The sequence below is a fragment of the Neopelma chrysocephalum genome, unplaced genomic scaffold, assembly GCF_003984885.1.
Source record: "Neopelma chrysocephalum unplaced genomic scaffold, ASM398488v2 Primary Assembly neopelma1_138, whole genome shotgun sequence".
Taxonomy (NCBI): domain Eukaryota; kingdom Metazoa; phylum Chordata; class Aves; order Passeriformes; family Pipridae; genus Neopelma; species Neopelma chrysocephalum.
The window spans coordinates 3903135-3929686 of record NW_020897800.1 but is presented as its reverse complement, the minus strand read 5'-3'; the positions used below and the strand labels follow the sequence as shown (position 1 = coordinate 3929686).

The 26552-nt window shown below is 51.8% G+C and overlaps 1 protein-coding gene across 5 annotated transcripts in view; it reads right to left on the bottom strand.

Annotated features, from left to right (window-relative positions):
- Positions 1-26552, bottom strand: part of B3GAT1 (beta-1,3-glucuronyltransferase 1) — a 52987-nt gene that overhangs the window by 12402 nt on the left and 14033 nt on the right. Inside the window, exons 2-6 of one of the 5 annotated variants that reach the window (XM_027699581.1) lie at positions 24422-24554; positions 22884-23265; positions 3779-3897; positions 3479-3625; positions 278-786 (exon numbers count right to left, since the gene is read on the bottom strand). In XM_027699581.1, coding sequence (XP_027555382.1) covers positions 278-786; positions 3479-3625; positions 3779-3782 — 660 coding nt within the window. In that variant the 5' untranslated portion in view covers positions 3783-3897; positions 22884-23265; positions 24422-24554. Of the gene's footprint in view, positions 1-277; positions 787-3478; positions 3626-3761; positions 3898-22883; positions 23562-24421; positions 24555-26552 lie in introns of those variants that run through there. The other 4 variants (XM_027699584.1, XM_027699582.1, XM_027699583.1 and 1 more) reach the window with 4 other exon arrangements.

Genomic DNA, 26552 nt, shown 5'->3' with positions numbered 1-26552 from the left:
AGATGAAATGGGTCTTGGGAAGACACTGCAAACAGTTTCTCCTCTTGGCTATATGAAACACTACAGAAATATTCCTGGCCCTCACACGGTGTTAGTTCCTGGATGAATGACTCTGGGAAATGCACAGAGTAGAGAAGCCCCAGAGAAAACCTGAGGATGGGTGCAGTGGGACCACTGTCCAGAGCAGACTGATCCAGAGCTCAGGAGAGGACGTGCCCAGCACTTTTCACAGCATTTTTCACCCCCACCCCACGCTCACCCCTAGGCAGGGCCTTACCTCCTCAAAGAGCTCCAGGCTGTAGGTGTTGTCATCATCAGCAAAGTAAACAATCCCGGGCTGGCTGTTGTTTTTGTTAAAGGTCTCTCTGAGCCACCTCAGGGCCAGGTTCCTCTGCATGGTGCCGCGGGGGATGCGGGGGTCCCGCATGTCCCCGCGCAGTTTGTAGTTGCGGGGGGTCTCCACGTTGAGGTGGGTGTAGTTGAGCCCCGTGTCCCGCAGCAGGCGGGTGATGAGCGGGGTGCGGCGCTGGGAGTCCTCCACCAGGATCCAGTGCAGGTTGGGCACGTGCAGGAGGGTGTTGGCCAGGCGGGTGAGCTCGGCCTTCTGCACGGGCCGGCTGTAGGTGGGGGTGACGACGTGGATGGTGGGCAGGGTGTCCGACCACGGGGGTGGGCGCGTGTAAACATACTCTGTCCTCACCACCTCCACAATGTCCCGGTCCGACAGGCAGTATTCCTTGGAGTCCAAGCCTGCAGCGAGATCACGCTGGGAGTCACCACCATCATCTGGGCAAGGGCATGGAGAGAAGAGAAAGCCGCATGGACTCGGGGCGTCCGACACGCCCCGACCGAGCCAGGCTGCCTGCTAACAGCACGTCACCCCCGCGGGCTCAGAGGAAAGGAGACTTGGATGGAGGCTTTAATAAATAGGGACACAAATAAATAAAGGATTCAGGGACGAACACACATGAGAAAAGAGGGTTCTGCTGTTTGAAAACCAGCACCGAGCGAGTCCCGGGAGCTCAGGACAGCGCGGATGAGAGCTCACAAGAAGCAGCTTCAAAAAGCACCCAGAAGAGACAGGATTGTAGAGGAATTAGGTCTAGATAAGGAAAATAGCCAAGTGGATTGATCTAACATTCCTGAAGAGCTCCAGGGCTAGGGCACCATGCTCAGTGGGACAGGACTCATGACTCTGCACTCAGCCACTGGAGCACCTGGATTAGGAGGCAGGGAACTAACTGGTGGAAAACACCAACCCAGTGAAGATCCCCAGCAGCAGGACACTGCAGAACCCCTCTGCTCTCTGACAGGCACAGATGGGGCACAGAGAAGTGGGGAAAGACACTTCAAACCCAGCAATGGAGAGGAATTAAAGCCTGTAATTGTAGGCTTTTTCCTGCAGAGACTTTCACCTGCCTCTGACTAACCTCTCCTCAAAAAGATCCCACCAACCTCTGAACAGAGCAGCCCATTCAGCAGTGTGGATGTGAACAATGAACATCACACAGATCAGATACACTGATCCAAACATATCAAATCCTTGCAAATTGACTTGTTCACCGTCAGCTCAAGGAAAAATACAACGTTGATGCACCTGTTGGTTTTCCAGGGTGCAACTTCCACAGTTTCCACTGCAGAGCAGCAGGAATGCCATGGTCTAGAGAGATGAAGGGAGACCTCCATTCAGGATGTAAGCCTGCCTCTCCAGTGGGCACAGAATACTCTGAGCCACAGATTTTGCAAAACCACCTACTCCCAGGAACTTCAGATGTGAAAGAAGAGGAACAGACAGCCATTAGATCTGACCCAGCAGGGTACTGCCTATGGTTTTTTCATAGCATGTTATTCTTGCAGCTGCACAGACTTTGATAGCAGTCCTGAACCAAATGAGGGCCTTGTACTCCATGGCATTGTCAGAGGGAGGGGGGATATCTGGGGGAGGGAGTAGGGATGAGGTGTCCTGCACAGGCTGATATCACTCCCTATATAAGGCAAAGCACATCATCACATAGCAGAGCCCTCTGAAAGCAGAGAACACTGGAATGAATTCAAAAATAAATCTGCAAAATGCATTGGACACGGACACAAATGTAATTAGCCAGGACGGTGCCTGGGACAGTTTGCAAACCCCTGCAGGTCAAACCCTCAGCTGCAAACCCTGGCACGTGGCAGCACTGCTGTTCTGGGCATCTCCAGGTGCACATCTCTTCCAGCACCTACTACCAAGGGACCTCAGAAATGCTTCACAGGAACAAAATGATTTCTTTCACGAGCTTTCAGGTCAGTCTCTATCCCCACTCACTTTCCACTGGAGGCTCAGAGAAGCAGAGAAGTGTCTTAGCAAGGTCATCAATAAGTCACTGAGTCAGAGCAGAGCAGTCTCTGTGCTATAGCTTCAGTGGCCATTCACAGAAAACAGCTGCCAGTTTCCAGGGCAGTGAATCAAAATGCTTTACAGACAGACAGCATATTCTTAGCAGTCTTTAAAGTCCTGTTTCAGAGCCCAGCAGATCCCTCATCCTCTGAAACATTGTTCACCTTCCAGAGGGGATCACAGTCATGTTTCCCTGCTCAGAGTTTCATGGGTGGCTGTCAGAGGAAAGGTAAAGCTGCTCAGGACAGACTCTGAACTTCCTACAGTTCAAGCTGCACATCAGCAGAGGGATAAGCAACTGTGGAGGATGGGGACAAACACTAAAAGGAAAAGGGAAGAGAATCCCCTAGAGGAAGGGGCCAGGAAGGATGAAGGGGACCTGAAAATGAGCCAGCCTTCTTCCCCACAGAGCAGCCTCCCCTAGCTGCCCCCTGCCCTCAGCAGAAGGGCAGAACCAAGAAGGAAGGTGGCACAAGGCAGCGTGGCTTCTTCCAGCCCCCGAGAGCTTCCACAGCCCTTAGATATCGCTGCTGTGCCATGAACAGGATCAAAACTAAGACCCTTCAGGCCGGAGAGGTTCCCTCAGAACTTCCTTCAGTCACCTGATTTGGGCCAGGGCTCTGTTTCCTGCAGTGTGGAAGCCAACTTCTCACAGCACTGTAACTCCACCAGGCAGGTGAGATCTCCTTCAAGTGCAAGGGCTCCAGTTTGCTGCTTTCCTTAAAAGGTGCTTTCAGCTTTGTTTCCTCTGCTCTCCTTTTTGCAGCTTTCCTGCTGGAATAAGTTGTGTGCAGAGAGCTGAAAAGGCCAGCAGGAAGGGAATCCTCTCGTCAGGGAACAAAGACAAGCAGTACTCTGGATTTAGGCCACAAAGAGCTCTCCAAGTGCGGTAAGCACATGCCATGACTTGGAGTTTGATGTCTGTGAGGAACCCCTACGAGCACTGGGCTGGCCCTACAGCAGAAGTGGGGAGGCTCCTGCATGAGCATGGTCTGGGAGCTGAGATGAGCATGGGCTGCCATGAAGAAATGAAATGGGAGAGGAGATGAGGACGAGGGAGGGATGCACAGACTTGGCATGGGCTGGTTTGATTTCTCTCACCCTTGTGCACTGCAAGCAGTGGAGCAATGGTGCTCTGGTGCCAGACGGTGATTAGTAGTGTCCAGGGCAGAACTATCAGCACGATAGCCAGGATGTCTCGTCTCTTCGGCATCTCCAAGACTGACTGGACCCACAGCTCCTCATTACCTGACAGTGAAAACCCCAGAGACAGAACAGCAGAGCACATGGAGAACAGAAATAAATGGGCAAGAAGGAACAGGGACAGAGAGAGAACGCGAGAGAGGGAGAGAGCAGCGAAGGCGACACGACTCGTGGGTCTTACCAGTGCTTACAACCCACCCATTGCAGAAGCAGGTTTGGAGGGGCCTCGGCTGCTGAGACCAGGAGCAGGAGGGCACTTCTGCAGGGCACTGCTGGAGCTGCCAGCAGGAACTTCAGGGAATCATTTGGAAGGAAACCTGCAACAGAGAGCAAAGGCGAGTAGGCAGAGAAAAGTACTGGGGAGCTGCTTCACAGAGCTCACAAATCTCCTCAAGAAGAACAAATCCAGCTGGGGCAGTGAGCAGCAGCAATGTGTCCCACCCCTCCAGGGAGATGCCTTCTGGGTGTGCAGAGCCTTGCTTTCCTTTGCATGCACTTGTCAAGCAAGACCCTTGCTCCAGCCAAGCGAAAGCTGCTCAGTGCCGCAGCGTCTGAACCATTCCAAGGGGAAAAGCACCTTCACCACAAGGCAGCCAAGCCTCACACACCACGTGCCAGGCCCAAGGCCAAGGAGAGAGCAGAGACCATCACCACCAAATCTCTGGCTGACCCATCAGCAGGGGCTGTGACCCTCCAGCCCCTGTCCCTGGGCCGGGCAGAGCCCTCGGGGCGGCTGCACCTCTGCTCCTGGGAGCGTGGCTCCAGTGCAGCTGGTGATCCCACGTTTTTCCCATCACTACTCCTCTCAGCTCAGCTCAGCTCATCCCACTGGCATTCCAGCCCAGGCTTCCAACAGCCTGTTCAGGTTCACTCCTCCCATCCCAGAGGTGCTGCGGCTGGAGTGTATTAAAGTGCCACAACGGCTTAGTTTGATTCCACACGAGCACATACAAGATTTAAGCAGACTGTATTTCATCCAAGCAGCTTGGCAGGCAAAGCACAGCACTTAGCAGGGCCACGCAGGGTGGGCAGTTTGCAAACATGGGTAGCAGTTTAGTACCACTGCTCCCATGTGGGGGAACGCATTAGGCGGCTGCTAAAAGGGCTGCAGTGCAAGGGAGAGCCCGGGAATACCACGGTGGGAAAAAACTGCTCTGGGAAAAGCACTGATCTCCATCACCACCAGTGACCTGGAAATTATCAGGTCCCCTCCTTAAATCAGAGCGAGTTCCCCGAGCCTGGGCTGTGGATGTGATGCTACTTTGCAAATGTTGTCCCTGAGCTGGCTTTTTCTTGGTAGCACGGAGAAATCCAGGTTCAAATCCCTGCTTAGCCCAAATTGGATGGATCTGAGTTTCCCTTGGCCATGCCTTGGCCACTGGGCTGTACAGTCAGGCTCCGGCACTGAGCCCAGTAGAAGACTGGGAGCGAAATGGCTCCAAGAACTGACAGGTTGTCCTCCTAAAGGAATATTGATATTCAAGTTGCTGGACAGAAGCTGGTTCTTCCAAATTAGCACTCCAATCAAAGAGGTATTAATTTACCAGGGAAAACAAGGGGTAAGGAGAACACAGGCTGGGCTTTGTCCCTAAAAAAACAAAATATCCCTCAACTAAAGTTTCAGTGAATCCATTTTTTTCCCCACACATACAAAACCTGAAGTCATCAAAAATTTCCAGCCAACTCCAGCAAACACCCAGTTCCCCACTCAGAGTTCTTTCATTTTTCTCTTTGGTGAAAGCAGACAAAATAAAGCAGGGAGAAAGAGGAGGAATTATTCCAGCAAACATCAGCCTTCTGCTGCATCCCTGTCCAGCTCTCGGGGCTCTTGGAGCCAGAGAAACCCCGCTGGCCCAGCTCTGCTAAAAGCACCTCAGGAAAGAGCATGTGGCCTCATCCCTGCTGTCCCTGCAGCTGCTGAACAGAGGACATGGAATGTTGGCATCCTTTGAATCCTCTAATAAAGCTGGAACACGTCCCTTGGGGATCCCCATAGGGCAGAGCCACGAGGGGCAGCTGAAAAGCCTCAACCCCTTCCCCTGTGAAGTGCCTTCCCTAGGAATGCACCCAGGAAAGGGCTCTGCCGCTGGAGAGGGGGTGGGAGGAAATGAGAGGCTAAAAGAGCCACTCAGAGTCCATTCCCAGCCCGTGGCAAGCTGCCACGGTGGGCTGGCAAGCATCAAATGCCCTGTTTGTCAGGGGCAGCTTCCTCCAAACGCGGTGCTCCCACTCAAAGCCGCCTTTTCCCTGCCTCCTGCCAATCCAGGCTCAGCTCAGCCCCCTCCCATGGCACAGGCTGACCCTGGGCTCGGTAGGGTGGGCGCAATGGGCACCTCTGGGCTGGGCTGCTGCTCTTGATTTCCAGCCCTTGAGCACCAGGGAAAACGAGCAGGCTCCAGTGATTTGTGCACTGGTCTCTCCAGCATCGATTCCTTTTAATTTGCCACGGAGCATTTGGCAGCTCCCCGGTCCGTCAGCTGTCACCGCGCAGCTCCAGCTGCCAAGGGCCAGCACAGCCCACTCGTGCCCCAGGACAGAGAGCTGTTGGCTTGGGCTGGCAGCAGGGAGCTCCAGGGGACAGGGAATGGTCCCTTCTGTGTCCCCCTGGAGCTGGCTGAGCTCTGCTTGCCCCCTGGGCCGTTCTGAGCTGCAGATGTGAGTCAGCTCGGGGGCTGTGAGGAAAGTCCTCTGTGCCCAAAAGGGACACGACCCCAGCGTGGATCCCAGTTGGAGATGGAGACGGTGGGATGGGTGGAATGTGGAGCCACAGCCCACAGCCCAACCCCCAGTTCTGACCCACCCTGAGCTGCACCCACGGAGCACCAGGGACTCTGCCCTGCAGCAAAGGCATTTGCTCCCTGCCAGTTCCTGCAGGGATTGCTTTTATTGATGACCCCGAGGAGCCCCACTGAAGGACAGGGTAAGAGCTCCCCTGGGGCTGCTGTAAGATCTCCATCCAAAGTTTTTCAAGCATGTTCCCTCTCAACACACCATGGAGGGCCTTGGTCCCGGGTGACAGCAGTTCTCAGGGCAACAAAGCCACGCTCCCCCCTCACTGCCACGTGCTACAGCTGCCAGAGGTGAAATCCATGTCCTCCTGTGAGCAACACCAGGAATTACATGGTAGCCTGTGATTTTACACTGCTGGTGAGAGAAATCACAGCTTCGCAGCCCATGACAGAGGGCCTGCCCTGCATCCCAAAAATCCCTTGTTGCCAGAGCCAAATGATGCTTTTTGTTGCTGTTTATGGCACCAGCCAAAAATCGGGCTGGGAAAAACGATGCTCCTCTTCAAGGCCCTTCCCTTGAAGGAAAGGGGCTCCTCTATTCCCTTCCCCATCATGATACCACTCTTCTTTTCCTGCTGAAAACGTTCAAAACAAAACCTGCTTTGTTCAGATTGTCAGTTTAAGGCTTCTGCTATCTCCTCCTCCACAGGGAAAAGAAGGAGGAGGAACAAATTTAAACATCCATTTAAAAAATCAATCTCTATTTCCCACTACAGAAAGTATACTTTCTTTCTATTTTTTTTTTCCCAGTCTCGAAAAAGCAAGGTAAAGACACAAATCATCAGCTCAAATGCAAGTGATTTTGGGGTTAAAATACTCCTAAAACAAAGGTGTTTTGCATGGTTTGGAAAGAATCCGATGCCACATGGTGAAAGAGAACCCCATCCTCCGGCAGAGGGCAATGGTGTCGAGGCATGACAGTATGGAAAGGGCACTCATCTAATAAAAAAACCTTTAATAAAGCCTGGAGCCACGTGTCAGTAACATGCTGGATTATTAAACAGTGAAGATTCTTTTTTTAAATCAACTTAATTGGCATCAGCTCTGACACTTGCCATAGGAAGCACTAATTTGATCTGGAACCTTTACAATCAGTTTTACCTTCTTCCCTCCTTTGGGGCTGCTCAGCCCCAGTGTCATTAATCCTTGGTTTGCCCACATTGAACAGAAGTGATTTAAAAACCGTGAAACTGAAGAACGACTTGATTTGAGTCTGTGTATATACGTGGCACTGGAGTAAAAACATTGTCTAGATGTAAGGCAAACACACTCAGAAAACCCCAAACAAACAGAGCAAACAGTTGTGTTCCAAAACAGCCAGGAAACAACAAACAAACACAGCCAAAACCTGCAACAAAAGCTTTGCAAAGAAAATAAACACTCACATTTCAGGATTAAAAAAGTATATTCTTACCAGCAGCTTTTCCCTCCGGGCAAAGTATCCCCTAAATCTAAACACAGGGTTCTTTTCGCTTCTGCAAAAGCGACTGGTTCTGATCCCTGCTGAAAAATGATGCTGGAGCAGCACAAGGCAGAGCTGGTCCCTTTGCTCTGCCCAGCAAAATCAATGGAGCAGCTGGAGCACAACCCCTGGGACCCAAAAACCCTTCTGAATTCACACCCAGGCTCAGCCAGAGGAAACTGAGGCACGGGGAGGTTTCAGCAATTCCCAGCACAGTAGAGCCTGAGGTCAAGGGATCAGGCTGGAGAGGGCTTGGAGCAACCTGCTCTGAGGAAAAGCGTCCCATGGCAGGGCTTGGAACTACGTGATCTTCAAGGTCCCTTCCAACCAAAACCATCCTGGGATTCTATGATTCTGTGCCCCATCCCTGGAAGTGTCCAAGGCCAGGTTGGACAGGGCTTGGAGCAACCAGGGCGAGTGGGAGGAGTCCCTGCCCATGGCAGGGGGTGGAAGGAGAGGAGCTTTAAGGTCCCTTCCAACCCAAACCATTCTGGGATTATGTGGTTCTGTAACCAGGGCTCTGCCATTCCAGGTGTTCCACACGCATTCCCTGCTCCTTTCCACACCAGGAAAAGCCTCTGTCTAAGATTTTGGTATTTGGCAGGAAAGCCTTGTAAAGCACAGGCTAAAAATAAAGGTAGTAATAAAAGCCTCTTGCTCGTTAATTACTCTGTAAGCCATTACTGCCTCAAAACCCCATAACTTTAATGGGGGCTATTATAAGTATAGTAGCAAAACTGTGGAGCTAATTACTGTTTAGTTATTAAGCAGAACATAGCCAGAACTGAGTAATGAGCACACAGAATTGCTGCTTCTTCGAGGATTTAATCAGGGGTGATGCCTTCAACCACAGAGGGGACGAAAGGACAGAGGCTTTGCAGCCCAGACGAAAGGACCCTCCTTGAGCTCCAGCTGAACTGTGCGACACAAAGCTTGAGTTGCAAGTCAACAAAGGGAGGGAGAATGATCCAGAAATGTTTCAGACCACTGTTTGCAGTCTTCCAGCTGGAGGAGACCCGGATTCATCCCTGGAATTAAAACCGTGGAGCCAACGCAGCCCAGGTCTGTGATGGAGCGTGAGGGTTTGCAGCGTCTCTTCATCCAGCATTTGTTTTCTTTCTCTTAAAAAACTAAAATAATTCCCGTGGTCAGAATTAGAGAAATAATGCATTCTCCTCTCCTCCTTCTTTAAGAAATTCAGAAATATTGGAAAAGCCTGGTAAGGAAGCTCAGTTTTAGGAAGCTGTTTTTTCACTCAAAGCTTTTGTCCAGCTTCACCTCCAAACCACAGCTGTGTCCCTGCACTTGCCTCAGCTGCACACACAGGCTCACTCCTCGTGCTTTCCAAGCTGCTACAGAAACTGAGGCACGGAATTACCCCAACTTTGCAACAGTTGAGGCAAAACCTGACCTGCTCTCCCCCTCCAGCCCCGAGCCCCTGAGCCCCGTTGCAACAAATGGGATCAAGAACACAGATTATCTCACAGCAAAAAAAAAATAATATTAACCAAGCTTCTCAGAACAACACTTAAATTTTAAAGCAAGCATGAGTAAAGTGGATCAAGGGAGCTCAACACAAGCACAATTAGCTTCTGGAACTTATTGCCACAGGATACTAAGAAGAACAAGAACTTAACAGGATTCGGAAAAGGATTAGTTGTGTATGTGAATAAACTGCATATCCAGAATTAGAATGAACCACCCACTAGTTTGGAAAACATATAAACCCTTGAGTTTCAGAGCTTCAGCCAAATTTTAATAAGCATCAGAAACTTTTCTCTTCTCCAGATTAATCTTCCCCCCCTTATGTTAGAAACAGGACAGGAGATGTGATGGCACTGCTCTTGTGCTGCTACACTGCCTAGTCCTGAGGTTTCACTGCTTCCAACAGCAAGGCACACCTTCTGGTAAAGCTTTAAAAGATCTGATTCCTTGTCCTTAATGTGTTTGCTTTCCTGTACAGGTTCTTACACTGCAATCATCACCACAGTGCCCAAGTGCTGCCACGGATTTCTCCAAGATCCTTAGCTACAGGCACAGCACTTCCTTTCTTTGTTGCTCCAAAGACACACAGGGGTCTTTTCCAAGGATGGAATCCTTTTGTTAAGTCATTTTGGAAAGTGCTGAACCTGGGCTTTGCAATCTTACTGTGATAAACAAAGCAGAAGGACAAAATGTGTCAAGCACTTGGCAATAGAGGCTGATGCGGATCCTTGATGTCCGGGAGAGTCTGACCAGGGAATGCTGTCACTGACAGGGGCAGCTCTGCCCTTCCTGCTTCCAGAGGGTGCCCTGTGTCAGTCTGGACTGGCAGGACTCTCTCCAGCCAGGAAAGCTGTGGGTTGACTCAGGTCTTGGATGAGAAAGCATCTAGAGCACCCAATCCTTCCTGACAAACGGCTGCACTTCACACATGGTTTTTAAAAAGCATCTCTATCAAGATGAAAAGCTGTTTGACTTACAGCCCACTTCCAAAATAGAAAGACAACTGGGAGTTGTTTTTCTTAGAGGAAAGTTGGTGGATTTTAAGGTTGCTTGTGGGTGAATGCTGAATGAGGGCTGGGAAAAGAGTGCTCCAACAATTAGCTCATCCACGGGCTTCTCCATCAAGTCTCCTCAGCTGGTGACACAACGATCCCTTGAGTTGTCCCCTCTGCTCAGCTCAGCTCACATCAGCATTGTCAGGATCACACACATTCCCAGGCTCTCTATTTCCACCTCTGTGGGCTGCACTGCACCGAGCATTTTGTGCACCGCTGACTTCCAGAGACTTTGAAAAGTGACACTAACAAAGGATGACCCAATTTCAACCTGATTGGACTGAATTCCGCAGCTCCATAATAGGCTTTGCATATGCTTTGTCCAAAGGGTTTGAAGACACGTGCTGCCATGTGATACCTCCCATAAGGGCTCATAACGACCAAGCCTCACTTTTGCAAAGGACCAAGCCTCACCTTTCCAACCAGCAGGCCAGCAAACAGCACTGCTTCAGGATCTGCAAGGCTGAATTATTGAGCCAAACATGCCAAGCTACCACCAGGCCCCCTGTGGACTTTTCCTTCTCTCTCTACCCAAGGAGCAAGTCAAACAAGTACAACAGAGCAGGGTGATGAAAGAAGGGACACGGCTGTGGAAGGCAGACTGTGATGCTCAATAATGCTGTAGCAAGGATTACATCACCACTTCACAGCTTTTGGTGGTGGTTGAGAGAAGCCCCAGGCTCTTACACACTCTCTGAACTACAGGTGAAGGATTCTGTGGGTGCACCTGGAGCCCTGGGCTGGTGGGATACACCAGGAGCTGCCTCCCCTTGCACTGGCACCTGGGAAAGTTCACAAATATGACCATCAAACATGAAGAGCTGTGCCCAGCAAGCCCTAACTATCTCCCAATTCCCAGTGTTCCCAATTCCAGGCCTGGAGATGAGGCTGCTCTCCTCCCACACGCTGTTGTCTCTTGACATGAGGCAGGGGAAGCACAGCAGGGCAGGGCACAGACCTTTCAGCATCACCAACCCTGTACCTGCCATCAGCACTTACTTTTAATTACTGAGCTCTTCCCTACCCCTGGAAGAAAATAAATCCTGCTCTATTTAAAAAGAGTTATTAATAACCTGATTCTAACACATAAAAGAAAGGGGAAAAAAGAAGCCTTGCAGAGCTATGAGCAAGCTCACCCTCTCCCACCACAGCAAGCCACGACTGGGCTCTCTAAACACCTTAAAAGGGGATTTAGTTTTCAAAAGCACGATTTTTCTTTTTTTGCAATAGCAAACATCGAGTATCTTAGAGGTGTTTTCTTTGAAGGCTGGGGAAAAAAAACCACGCAGGCATCCAAATTCTCCATTACTTCTGAAAACAAAAGCTGCTGCAGGCACCAGTCCCTGAAGACAGTGCTGAAGGATGAACTGCTTTGCAGGAGCTGTTCTCAGAGCTGCTGGACAGTGTGTCCATGTGCAAGGCTGTGAGGTGCTTCGGACAGGCAGCCAAGAGCAGCCCTTGCTGTGGGAGCACAGTTCCTGCTCAGAGTGCTCCTGAATTCCCACCCCTCAGCTCCTCCACACTCCTCCCAACACCACTTGCAGCACGTGCTGCTCCCCAGGCAGCTCAGGAAGCCTGGCTTGGGTTGCTCTCTCTGTATTTCAGAGGCGCTCGGAGCAGCCACGCAGGGGATTTGAGCCGAGGAGCTTCTGGGCTATAAATTCCCATATAAATTTCTGCCTTATTGCAGAGCACCTTTGCACTGCAGACAGCCAGGCAGGGCCGGGGCTCCAGGGTTAACTGCTGCACCTACTCCAGCAGCCTGAGCCACAGCCTCGTTAGCTGCTGCCCAGGCAACAAACCCTCCAGCCTCACAGCACACCCCAACGCTGCACAAATGGATTTATGTCACAGCAGCAGTGCCATTCCCTGAGTCACAGGAGTGTTTCCTGCAGGTTCTCTCTCCTGTGGCTTCATGGGACAGATTCAGCAAAGCTGCAGCCTGGCACTCAGAGCTCTCAGCTCCCCTGCTTAGCACTTGGTCAAGAAATCAGCCACAACCATTACATCAACCTACAGAGAAAATTCCCAGCTCCCATCCCTGTTAAACAGCTTTTTTCAAAGGGATGAGGCTCAAATCCTGATCCCTGCTCAGCACTGGGTGGTCAAACAGGGCAAGAGAGCCTGATAGCCTGTGACCTCTGCAAAAGTCACTAATGGGACTGAGGAATTAACATTGATTCTTTGATGCTATAGCGTGGAAAGGGAAGTTGGGGGGGATCTGGGATGATTAAGCAGATGCCCAACTATAATTCAGCAGTTGCAACACAATCAATCCCTGCTCGCAGTCCATTAGTGCAGCCACAAACCTACACAACCTTCTTGGGAACAGGAAGGTCATTTAAAAACTGTCTCCCTTTGATTTCTGGTCCCTCCCAAATTTTGGCAGGGTGTCCTGGCCCTGCTGTGCCTGCTCAAAGGGAGCACAGGGCTCTCATCCTTCTTCCCTCACCTCCCAGTGAACACAGAGGATTTTGCCTGCCTGGGAACCTTTGACATGTCAGGATAACAGGCCCTGAGAGGCATTTGGCAGGGAACCATTTCTTTTCTTCTACCAGCCTAAAACCCCCATATGCCAATCCAATAAACCCAGAGCTATTCCAGCATTGCCCAAGGAAATGGGATTTGGCTCTTAGTGGGAAAGGCATGGGCTAAATGCACCCGTTTGTCCAGCTTCCAATCCAAGCCTGCTTCTGACTCTGGCTTCCCTGTGGCTAAATTATTTTGGCTCACCTGCACCTCAGCTTGCTCTAGAGGTGAGCTGGAAATAGCTGCCTGCTTTTGGCCAGGAATCACAAGGCTCCAGTAGCTCACAGGTTAAATACAGCCGTGGCACAAGCACTGATGCCCGAGGTGCTGGCAAAGCACAGCTCATCCCATGGCCTGGATTGCGTGCCTGGGGAAGGTCATTTCTCCTAATTTTAGAATCACCCAAGGGCCAAACCCATCCCAGATCTTCTGAATAAGGAATGGAGAAGCCAAAAAAGCTGGAGGCAGAATGAAGCCAATGGTTTCACAGCCCAGCTCAAAAGAGCAGCGGACGCGAGGTCTCACAGGAGGACAGGCACCCACAGGCTCCCCCCCAGCACCACTCCCCAGCCCCTGCCCTTCCCAAGAGCATCCTCAGCACTTGGAAAAGCTTGACCTGCTTGGCCAAACCACTTGGGACACATGGAAATATTCCCTGTGTCTCAGCACGGGGGAACTCTGATCTCCAAGTGAGAGCACACACACATCACCATGCACAGACAGAGCTGCAGATGTGGCTGAGGGACACACAGACTCCCTTGCAGGGTTTTACCTGCAAGGTGAGGTGCAAGACAAGCCCTTGGGGTGCTCAGAGAAACTGGAGGGTTTTGTAATGGCTGCTCTAAGAATATTGTAATCACGCAGTAATTATGATGCATCTCAAATCAACCAGGCAAATTACCTCGTTATTATTATGACTGTCACCAACCTTGCATGGCAGAGAGGGAGAGCAGGCCATCCCTTGCCCAAGGAGGGAGCAGGGGTAGGAGAGCATCACCAGAGCTGCAGCACAGACCCACCACACTCCCTTCAGGCCTGTCCAACCCCCACACTGGCAGCCTGGCAGCTTCCTTGAGTGACTGAGGCCACATCTGTACTTCCCTTGGCTGTATCTCAAGGTACAACACTTAATTTGTCAGGTTGATTTTACCTTTTTTTTTTTTTTTTTTAATTTAACAAATATCTTCAAGCACAAGAGCAGCCCTTGTGATTTGATTGGAGCTGTCAGTCTTTCAAATGTCATTCCTAGAGATGACTAATCTTTGAAAACACGAGTTACTAAACTCATTGACTCAGTTGATAAGGAGCCAGAAGAGAAAGGATGGTTGAGACAGAGAGGGAGGAACCAGTGGTATCTGGACTCCAAGTGGCCCTAAAGCCTTTTTGCACCTCAAGGGACTGGGGCTCCATGAGAAATGCAGAATGCAGGCTATGAAAATGGGGCTGTGGCACATCAGTGAGGACATCTCAGCACACCTGGTCCTCCCAGTCGCTGTCACGTTGAGAAAAAGGAGGAGAATTCTCTCTCTCAGCCTCTCTGAACGTGTTGGTTTCTCAGTGCAGAGCCAGGACATCTCTTCATTCTGCCTCCTCCGCAGGCTCCCTTTGGAGCAGGTTTCCCTGGCCTCCCATATCCTCCATTTTCCCACAACCACCCCATGTAACACTGCTTTGGGAAGCATCCCAAGGTTTACAAGCCCAAGGTGCCCCATGGTGTCAGCAGCAGAGTGGGGCATGTGCTGATCCCAACCCCAGTGTTGGGACTCACCTACTCCACAACCCCTTTCCCTTCAGACCTGGGTCTCGGCCCCAGATTGCTGCAGAGTTCACACTTTGCTCTCTAACAGAGTGACTCAGGCTGTAGGGTAAGTTATTAACTTCAGCAGCCTGAGCCTCTCCCCTTTGGAGTGTTCTGGAATGAGCTGCCTGGGTGAGACAAAAAGGACTTGCCAGGGAGGGCACAGAGCACACGAGGCAGCCACAAGAAATAATGTTGGCAGCATTATTAAAAGATAAATTGGAGGAAGAAAGGAGGTGTGTGTGGGGGTGACAGCTCCAGAGGATTGCCACAAATCCTTTGCCACCGGGGCCTCAGAGCTGCCAAATTTCCCAAAGCCAAGGGACAGGGAAAAAGCTCAGACCCTTCTGCTCCCCTTCCACACGTGTGTCCTGCTGGTGCAAAACCCCAAAAGGATTCAGCAGCAAGAGGTTTCTGGTGTGTAATGTTCTCCTGAGGCCAGCTTCTGACAATAATCCCAGTATCCTCCCAGTGCCATGGACAGTCACTCCTCCACAATGGGAAGAAATAAGCAGCTCCCCCTCCGCCCATCTTTTGGGCGTTATTCATAGAAAGGCACCTTTTGTTGCCATTTTTCCTTCCTCCTGAGGCTGGTCTGCCAGGCTCAAGGCAGAGATAGTACCTGTACCTCCAGGATCCACCTTGCTGCCAAAGGATTCATCTCAGAGTAATTTTATCCAGCATTATGCCTGCCAGGCCCCTTCTCAATGCTCGTCTCTGAACACTGGCTGCTTGCTCTGGGGAGAATAAAGTAACTAATAACTTAAAGCAACTAACTCTAAGGTAGATGAGACTTCAAACTGAGCCACCCCAGAACGAGCTGAACTCTCCTCATGTTGCTTCTCAGTCTCAGAGTTGTCCTGGTCCCCATCCTGGCCACTCACATTTCAACCCATCTTTTCGATGCTCCCCGTTTTAGCACTGGCAATTTTTTTCCCCCCCCGGTAAAAATCACACCAGAAATGACGCTCCTCGAGCTGACAAACAGAAGCAGATACTTCCAAAGCCTCCCAGAAGGTCATTCCAGGAGCTGCACGCTCCGGGAAGATGAATATGTTGGAGTCACGCCTCGCGAATGTGCCGCTATTGTAAGAAAGACACTGGAGGAATTATTCATTAGCAGTGACTTCTGTAGCTCTAATCTCCATAACCAGCTGCCGTTTATCCGAGTGGATCACAGCCCGTCTGAACAAACCTTTGAATGTCCCTGCAAGCCCACATCACAGAGCCAAAGCAGCCTCTCCTGGAGCACTGCATCCCTGCAGCTTCCCAGGAGCTGAGCATGGCAGGAGAGAACATTCCTGCAGCTCCCCGGGGCTGGAGGGAGCCGGCAGACACAGAGTGCCATAAACTGGCTGGCAGCCTCTCAAGGGTGGCAGGCTTGTGCCAGATTAGACTTCTCTCTCCCAAATTAGAAGCAAAACGTGCCACTAGAAAGTCAGGTGAAAGCTGTCTCTCAAGGAAGCAAGAGGCTGCCTCTCAGTACCACGGCGTGAGGCAGCATCTGAGAGCATCCTGCTGATCTGAGCACAGCCAGTGCCTCCCAAAAAAAGCCCCAGCTCTCGGGGTGCAGCCTCTTTGTGCTGCCCCAAACCTGCCCACGTGCCTTGGCAGACACAGGTTGCTGACCCCCACCATAAACTGTGCTGGGATTTAATCACAGCACCATTCTCCTCACGTTCTCACAGTCACAGGAAGCCCCTCATGGAATGGCATCATTACAAATATTAACCTTCCTCAGCCCTGAGGCCTGAGCTGGGCAGTGCTGTAGTGTATATAATGTACTTATCTATATACTTCTATACTCCTACTGATCACAGGAGACATGAAAAGACCAAACAGGCACCCTCTCTGCCTCAGTCGTGCAGATTTACATCCAAACACCATCCCTGCCAGTTCTCCAGCACCCAGCAAGCTCCCAGTTCAGTCCAGGACTGCCTTACTCCCTGTGTCTCACCCCCTCCTTCAGAGACCCAGCCCACTCTCAGATCTGCCTCTCAGCATCCATCATGTGCATCTATTATTCAGGAGAAATATCAAGTTATTCACGAGCCAAAAAAGGCTCCAGGTACTGCACCAGGCTCTGACAGAATTCCTCCTGCAAGTTGCTCTTTTCCCAGCCTGGACTCTAAGGGAAGGAGTGCAGATCTGCCCTGTCTTGGATCCCTCGGGAGGGATTTACAGCTTTGTTCTGGTGAGGGACAGGAGTTAACAACCCTGTCAGGCCTCTCCCTCATCATCTGCTTAATGTACCTCGTTAATGGCCACGGCACAGGAGCACTCACCTCCTGCACACTCCACAAACTGCAGCCTTCCCCTTGGGCTTGTGGCTACAGTTCCCCCCAAGGACAGAGGGATGGCAGGGCAAGGAGGGCATGGGCAGTGCCATGGTGCCCACAGGGGACAGTGGCATTTAACACGATGTCAGGGGCCCCAGCAGAGTTGTTCACACACCAGGCAGGCATCCAGCCCCAGCAGGAATCCAAGGGTCACACACACCAGCAAAGTTCTGCTTCCCTTCCACTCAGTGAATCCCAACGGGGCAGTGAGGACTGTTCAGGGCACCAATCACTGCTCGGGGTTGGGGGGTGGCTGCTGTGCCCAATGAAGCAGTGGGAAGGATTTCTCTCAGCATTGCCCCTCATCTACACACACAGAAATTCCTTCCAGAAGTGCTACTCCTGTGCTGGTGACAAACCCTGGCTGGGCAGGCACAGGAGGAGGAGGGAACACACCAGGCTCAGTGTGTCTCTCACTGCACTGAGAGCACCCACAGCCCTTCCAAAGGGCAGCAAAGCACACAAAAAAGGCCCCAAATCCTGCAGTGGAGCACTCAAAACTAGAACAAGGCTCTGATGTGCTTCCCCTGGGCAGGGATGGGCTGAAGGCCTCGGGACAGTGGTCCCAGAGCACTAATTCCTCCCACAGGACTGTCGGGTGGCACAATGTTGGTGTGGTTGATGTGAGTTGAAGCTGGAAAAAGCTCACTTGGATGCCCTGGGCAGAAGCACTGCAGGGTGATCAGTGTCCCAGCACAGCTCCAGGTTTACTTTGTCACAGTCTATGGGACTCAAATGGAATAATCATAAAAGACCATCTAGTTTAGTCCCACGAGGCCAGAGCAGTGTCACTCCCCAGCATTTGCTCACTCCCTGAGAAGCCTCCTCTGTGAAGATAAATGTGTTGGTACACATTTCTTCTCTAGCTGTAGAAGCTGTTCAACAGGGGGAGAACACAGAGAATGACATCTAAGGAGTTCAGCCAGAACACTTCAGCACCAAGGTGGAATTTCCAGCCAAGTCCAGGGGGAGGTGACCCAGACACCCACCCCACTGTCACACCTGCTGAGCACCCACACACACACAACCACAGCAGCACACAAGGGCACCTCAGCCTTGCTTTGTGCCACCAGCACAAGAGTTTGGGCTTGTAAAACTACAACATATCCCAAGTGGGATCCCAGTCCTACTGGTGGCAACAGGAGTGATGGTTTCTATCCACTGAGAGCTGGAGTGGGCCCCAAACCACACTGGCATTATGTTATGATAACGCTGGAAGCATTATAAATGCTCTGTGTGCCAGACAAATCCTGGAGCAGGCTTCCAAATCCCCTCAAAATCCCCACTTGCATCTCTACATTCATCCATTCATGAAATCCAGAGCAGAGCCTCTGCATCCATCCTTCTGCTCCTGGTCTCTCTCCAGCTGAATGGAAGGTGAGGCAAACTCAAGGTATTTCTTCTGGGTTAGCCTCATTTTTTTTTTGCCTTCCAGGTGCCAAATCTGCAGAGGAACCTGCAGAATGATTTCCAGGAGGGCAACTGAGACAAATCCCGTGGCCCTTTCTCCTGTCAGAGGGTGAAGTGTGTCTCATTACCCACGAGCTCTGGCCATCCACCCCTGCTCCCTGCAGGGCCACAGGCATAGGCAGATCCTCACAGCACAGTTTGCTTCCCATGTTCTTTTTGCAATCAACAAGGGAGAGTTTATTTGGCCTGTTTTAGAGGAATGCCCTTGGATGAGATGAGCTGCAGCCTGGAAATGCCTATTTTTCTTTACTACACAGTAACAGAACACTTAAGCAAAGGGTTTCCCACCTTTTGGGGGTAAGCAGACTTCTCTCTCTGAGCCACAGCTTTCAATTCCCTCTCCACTGCTCTTAAGGAACAGCAGAAAAAGCCTTATACAGAAGCTTAGCTCTTGTCCTGGCTTCAGGAAAACAGCTCAGATCCAGGCAGGAGGGGGATCTTGAGCATTTCCTATTTATTCTGCTGTCACTGCCAGGCATATCACATGGTGTTCCCCATGGATAGGAGAGCTGGAGGGATTTCTGAGGGACCACTGCAGCTGGAAAATTGCTTAAAGGCTCTGGGCTTAAAGGGCAGGAGCAGACACAGAGTGAGTGTGGAACTACACAGAAGGAGAACACACACTTCCAAGGAGGTGTGGAACACACACTTGTGTGGCCAGGATGGAAAACACGGCTGTGCAAAGCTGCCTGTGCGAGCTCCCAGCCCAGCACAGGTACCCACAAGGTGTTCTCCTGCACAGAAATCATTTTATGAACCTGTCAATGACCTGCCTTGGAAAATTCCTCTTGGGAAAACCAACACACCCACAGAGGGAGAGGGACAAGAAGAGGAGGAGGGATAAACTGGTGAAATTTGTGGGACAAAGCACTGTGGGAGACCAGGATCTGCTCCCCAGCACCGTGAATTGTTCTCAGTTCTCTCCCCAAGCTCTCAGTACCCTGGAGGTTTGGAGTTCCCATTTAAGCTGTAGGAGGATATATTCCATAGTGACTAATGTGCTGTGTTACTTAGAGCACTTGGGGGTGGTCCACGTGTCTAGATGAGGATATGGAGATTAATTAGGGGCCACACCCTGTGATCTCTGCTCAGCAAAGCCCCCATGAGCTTCTGAAGGTGAATCCAGCCCTGGTGCCAACTTGCCAACCCAAACACAGACAGTTGGGGATCAAGGGAGGATCCATCCTTGCTCTTCACACCTGGTGCTTGGCAGAGCTCCCTTCTCCTGCCACCAGAGAAGCAGAACACTGGTAGGTGACTGATTCACAAGCAAAGACAACATCTAACAGAGCAAAATAATAACCCATGAAACAGCCAGTGCAGAGGCCCTTGCAGTGACATTGCTGCCAGAGGGTGCTTTGCCTTCGGGGGGGTTGAAGCCACACCAAATCCACCTCCAGCCAAACAACACTTCCAGCTCCAGCCCACCTAACTTTTCCAGGCTACTGCATGCCACAGAGGGCTGCAGGAAGAGGGGAGGGTGAGAGAGCCACAGAGGGCATGACCCCCAGAGAAAGATGCTGAGCAAGGCCTGCTGTGTCCCCAGAAGTCAGGGATCCTGGAAGCCAGGCAGCCTCTGGCACTGCTCGTCCCTGCGTGATAAAATGCACAGCAGTGCAAGAAAGGACCATGTCCTGTCCTCCTCTGGATTCAAATCTGCCCACTGGGTTTTGTTTGAAGGAGGAAAAAACTGCTTTTGCACAGTTTTTTTTTTTTTTGAGCCAGTAGAAAGAGAACAAGGGCGGGAGAGAGCAAAAGCATGGCAAAAGGCAAGTCTGCAGAAAAGCAGTGAAAAATGAATTTTGCCCTGGTGTCCCTTCGAAGACAGTTCTTTTCATCTCCCAAGGCTTCTGTTGTGGCAACAGGAGGGTGCTGCAAAAGATGAAAAGGGCAGATGCTCTGTTTTGGTTTCAGAAAGCATTATATTTTGACAGGGAGCAGCCAGCTTTGCATCTGTGCTCACACTTTGGGACTGGAAGGTTTCCTGGTGGGCTTAGAGCAGATTTCCCAGCTAGAGCAGTGGTTTGCCAGGAGGATGAAGCTGAAAACCAACCAGCCCTGCACCCTGGAGGCACTCACTGCTCTCCTTCCCTCAGAAGGTGCAGAGTTGCACAGACAAACCAGAAAGATGCAGAACAGCAGGACAGGTCAGGGGAGGGAAGAGCAAATCCAGCATCACTGGGGCTGGGGCTCTGTAGACACTGCCCTGCTGAGGACAAAGCCACAGGAGAACAGATCCCTGACCCCAGTGGCACTGTGGCAGCACATGTACAAGGGGACACTCCCCTCCAGGGCTGGGCCACCACCCCCCCTCTGTGTCCACTCTCCACTATGAGCCACCTTGAAGGGTCAGGAAACTTTGGGAAGCCAACTCACAAGTGGGAAAGCTCTCCCCTTTCTCCTCCTGGCTGACACATGCATGTGGAAAGAGCCCTTTGTGGATTCCCTCTGGCTTTTCTGTCACAGGGAATCAAAATGACACAAAACTTGAACCCCCTTTACTGCACCTTCCTCGGGTCAGCCTGGTTTGGAGGGACCCAGCTCTCACTGTTGACTCCAAGTTCCCAGTGCTCTGCCAGAGAATCCAATAGTGTTTCCCTAGGAATGGCTTGAAGGGTGGGATTTATAACTCAGCTGTATGGAATGGGAAAGTACTCAGAGCCAACATCAATGATTTCATGTTTCTTCCTCTGACTTTTCTACACCCATAAATATACTCAACCAGGAAAATAAAATGTTTGGTCAGCTACCTCCCCATTCTGGTAGCACCCACTGTCCTGCTGGCTTTAGCCTTTTCCAAAGCTCTTGTTCCCTGTCACAGAATTCACCCTGCTGGGAGAAATATCCTTCTTTTTCACTAAGTATTCAGATCCTTCACCAGAACATCCATATTCCTCAGTGCCTTGAGGCTGACACAGAAAGAAGATATTTTACCCTCTTTTCCCGAGTGCCTCCATTTTCCCCACACCTTTTCAATCCCATCTCTGTCAGGTAAAGCCAAGAAATCCCAACCACTGCAACCTTCCAGGCAAGTCTTGCAGAACTGACTTCCAGACGAGTCAATTCATTCACTGAGGCAGATGTTCAGGGACACCAGCAATTCAGACAAGGATGTACAGATCCATGGAACAGATTCCAGAGTCTCTGCCAGTCCATAACATTGGACCACGAGCTCCTTAAATGTTCCTACAAGCTCTTACAGCAATTGTTTGCACACAGGGGCTCGTGACTTTCTGCACTGTGTGCACACAAGTGGGGACTTCTGTGACATGTCATTATTTAATTTTAAAGCAAAGGTTTCCTAAGACCCATCAAAAAGTCCCTGAAGGCAAGGGGAGGAAGGGAGATGTGACAGATAGCACAGAACAAATGGATGTTGCAGCAGCAAGATCCTGCCAAAGATAGTGAGGGCTGGGCAGCCAAGACCTCTGCTTGCTGGGAATAGCTGGATATGGGCTCCACAGCTGTAAACATCAGGATCTCCTCAGTGCTTTCCCAAACACCCGGGCTAAGCCGCCTCCCAACACTATTTGGAGTTGTGCTTTCTGGTCTGATCAAGAGAAATTTGGACTTTCACGGTCAGAGACCCAGGAACAGAGTCAGAGAGAGGCCCAGCAGGGAACAGGAAAGCACCATTTGTGGGCAGCTTCATTGATCACCACGGACTTGCTCCCCCATAGTCACTATTTTTCATCCCCACCCACTCCCACAACATAACACGGCACAGAGATCACTCTGGCATTGCTCAGCCATCTCCTATTCCTCCAAAAGCTAGCACTTGGACAGCTTCTCCTTTGAAGCAGCCTCAAAGTTGGCTCTCACCACTGCTGGCACGAATGAAAGGGATTTCAGTTCCCCCTCCTCCTAAATCCCATCCCTTTCTGTTGCGAAGAAAAGGCAGAGGATGACCAAGGGAAGGGAAAAGCAACTCTCACCTCCCTCCCCTCCTTCTGCACGGATGCACGGCCAGTCTCGAAGGGTGCAGGGCCATCGGGGTGCCCAGGCAGCTTCCCGAGAGCCCGAGGGGAGCCCCGGGGCAGGGGCAGGGCTGCCAGGGCAAGGCTGGGAGCACAGAGCTCCTGGAGGTGAGACACGGGCACGTTCCCCATCACCCGGCCAGCCCTCCCCGGGGAAAGCAGCTCGGTGTCCTCAGCCCCAAAAAGGGGGGACAAAGTGACCCCCAGCACTGCAGCCCCCGGGACCTGTTCTGCGTTCTTTAAATAGACGGGGAGGGGTAGAAAAATCGCTTGGGGTGTCTCCTGCTGCCTCCCACTCCCTCCCGCTGCATCCACACATCCACACACCCAGCCCTGTGCATAAAGGATGCCTGTCCTGCTCAGCTCAGCCATGCAACGCCTGCAAGAGGCAAGAGTTACCTTATTCCCACAGCCTGAACCGCCTTCTCTCTCCATCGTGGCTGGGAAGCTGCTCCCATTCATGCTTTAATCCCTGGGAACAGAGGCACGATTCAAAGCGGCTGCTCACCCATCGGAGTGGGCTCCCCCAGCAACCTCCTCCTCCTCCTCCTTCTCTCCTCCCTTTTTCGTCGTTTGTTGGGTCCGGTTTTGTGGTTTGCTGTTTTTTTTGGTTCTGGGTTGGTTTTTTTTTATGTATTCTTTCTTAATCCAGGCAGCAACCGAGACGCTCCTTCATCGCCTCTCTGCCTCCCCGTTTCACTCGCACAGGAACAGCCTTGGAGAGCTCCTTCCTCCTCCTCCTCCTCTGCCTCCGTGGACCTCTGGCTCCCAGGTCTGCCTTCTGCAGCGTGGCGTTGAGGAAAAGAAAGAGAGTGAGAGAGGGAGGGAGCGGGCAAACAGGGAGGAGGAGAGGAGGAGGAGGAGGAGGAAGAGGCCAACGGGATGCGGGAGGAAGGAGCCGGAGCGTGGCTGGCTGCTTTGTATCCAGAGCGGTGCCGACAGCCTCCCCCTGCCAGAGGAGGACCTGCTAATGGTCTGTACCAATTTATTCCACTCGGGCAGGGGCACTTCTCCCTGCGACAGGAGGAAAAGCCGGGGAAGGCTCCGAGATGGCCCCTCAAGGAATTGGTTCCTGTTCTCCTCACTCCACGGCATCACCCGCCGAGTTCGCAGCCACAGGCTCGGGGAGCCGCTCTCCCAGCTCGGCAGGCAGGGAGCGCGAGGATGGGAAGGGCTGGATGCGAGGGAAGGGTCTGGCTGGCGAGGAGGCTCAGCACCTCTCAGGGGGAGCAGTGACCGTGTGCTGGGGGAAGCACGGCTCCCCCCTCCTGCCCCCAGGGTGGCAGACAGGGCTCTGCTCCACTCTCAGCACACACACACTTCAGCAGAGCACCCTCCACTCCTCTCTGTCCGTGCCCAGGCTGATGGCTCCCAGCTGAGCCCACCTGGGCTTTGGCAGCAGTGGGGAACACTCTTTACATCTCATCCAACTCCTCTTTTATCGAGCACCACGTCTTTCCATGGCCTCACTCAGCCACCTCCCTCCAAAGAACAAGGTACCCCCATATTCACCCAGGTCCCTGGCACCGGGCAAAGGGCAGCAGGAACATGATTTCCCATGGGAAGGAGGCTCTGGATGTGACTAGGGCTGACCCCAATCTGGGGGCAACTGCAGCAAGCCTAGCAGGCACGCAGGACGCTTGTGTGAGCTCTAACCATGCAGCAGGACCCAGAGGATGCTCCCTTCCTCTGCAGGGACTATTTGGAGGATGCAGGGCTTGAAGAGGCAGAGTAAAGGTTTTATCTCCTGCTCCTGCCCTTTAACAGCTAACCCAGGCAGGGCTGACTCATGCTCAGCAGCAGATTTTCTCTGAGATGGCTGAACACCACATCTCCAAATGCCACGTGCACAGCTGGACAGTTTAACATGAGCCAAAAGTCACTGCTGAGCTGGGGGCGAGTCACCTTTTACCTGCCCTGAACTGCTGCCTGCTCACCTGCCTCCAACCACATCAACCCCCTCCATGCACCACCATCTCCTCCTGGCTCCGTGTTCCACACTGGACGTGCACAGATCCACAGCTACTCCCTTGTGACTCCCTCCCTGTAAGGTTACAGTGCCATGGTAACCTGTAGGTATAGACAGATTTACTTATGCTTTACTAAGAAAGGAAGAACAAAGAAAAAAACGCAACATTCCAGTTACTGTGCAAAGCTTCGGTCGCCAGAGAGCCGAGATCCAGTGTGTGGAGCAACCTCAGGGACCTTCATCAGGGATTCCCAGCATTTTCACTGGACTGGTTTGAACATTCAGACCCCAGTTCTAACTTGTGGATCTCAAGGGGCACCTGGGAGCAGAGCTTTCTGCTGTTTGGAAGTCCAAACATTAGCCATAAATGTGCAGCCATCAAGGCACGCTGAGAGATCCCAACTGCACCATCACAGGGACAGGGACAGTGGTTCCCATAATCTTTCCTTCTCAAGTGGGGCAAGCTGGATGACCCCTCACCACTGTCTCAGGTGGGAATGAGCTTTGCTTAGCCTGGAACCAGGGATTTGATGCCTCCAGGCCAGTGCTGAAGGACTGTCCACAGTGCTGCTTGAAGGAAGGAGCTTTATAACAGCATCTCCCCACAAGCTGCATTTCCTTGTGGATGAACAAGGATGAACAAGGGCTGCCAATCCAGAACCTTTCATGCACAGCCAGGTGAGCTTCTGCTCAGCCACCTCCTCTGCAAAACGCGGCAGTTCTTGCAATCAAAGGGAACGTGGCCTTTTTTTGTCCTTGGTCTCATTTTCTGCAGGGTACCAAGGGAGAGATCAGCTCCAAAGACTACTTGCCTGGGAATTTTGTGCCAATTCAGCTAGTACTAAGGGTTTCACTGAGCTCTGTGTCTATTAAAAATGCATAATGTCCACTTATATCAAAAGGATAGATTCAGACCCAGCGCTTTTCCAGCGTGTCCCAGCTGCTGTTATGGCATTCAGGAGATGGATAGGAAGGAGCTGTCCCTTGGGGCCCATATCAGGAATAAGAAAAGGGCACATCCACTGACTATTTCAGGGCTGGTTGTGACAGGGAAAAATAAGGGAGAAAAAGACATAAAAATGCTCCTGCCACAAAGCCTAACCACATAAATATTCAGGGAGGAGGGAAAGATGTGCTACACCTGAGATTTATAAAAATTATGGGCGAGCAGTAACATTTCAGGCTAAGCCCTGCATCTGTGTCTCCAAAGGCTCACAAAGGGGGAAGGCATTGGGATGTGTATCAAGGGAGCTCAGGAGGGACACAGACACACACACACAGAGGCACTGCTGCCTCCCTCCTCTGCCCCCCCGGCTGAAAATTACAGTCTGACGCACTCAGAGCTGCTTTTTGCGATCAGAGCAGCAGAACAACCGTGCACAGACACTGCTCTGACATTTTCCAGGGTTGTCCCTTTGAACCTTAACATATCGACTCGCCTGCACGCTGGATGGGAGCGTGAAACATTCCCCAGAGCCAAATTCCAGGAGAGGGCAGGCCTGCCAGCAAGAGGGGTATGGGAGGAAAGACTCAATCCTCCCTCAGGATCTAGGGATAGAGGGGGAAGGGTGCTGTTTGCCTGGATCCACGGAGCTTCACGGAGGATGGGAATCTGAAACAAGCAGCATCGCTGTTGACAGCAGTGTGTATAAACAGAGCAGCATTTCCCTGCTCCCTCCCCCTTCTTATTATAGCACAAAACACCCCGAGTAAAACACATACCCACAACAATCCACTATAAAAGGAAAACAAAGCCCGGAGCGTGTGCACGCACACACAAACACAGAGACACTCTCCTGGAGAGCACAGCATAGATCCAATACCTTAAATGTCATTTTTTAAATATTAACGCTGTGCTCCCGGCTGGGTTTATGTAAGGTTTGTAACCGCGGGGCTGGAGGCACGTGAAAACCTAAACTGGATGCTCGCAGCCTGATCCGGCTCCGCCTGCCCCGGCCTGACCCCGCTCCATCCCCCCGTCCCGGCCCCGCGGCAGCAGCAGAGCCGGGGCAGACACGCTCCCACCGGGCATTTTTCCCGGGAGGAAGCAGAGCTGCAGCTCCCTTTCCCCCTCTTCCCGGCGCTTGCCATCTGGCTCT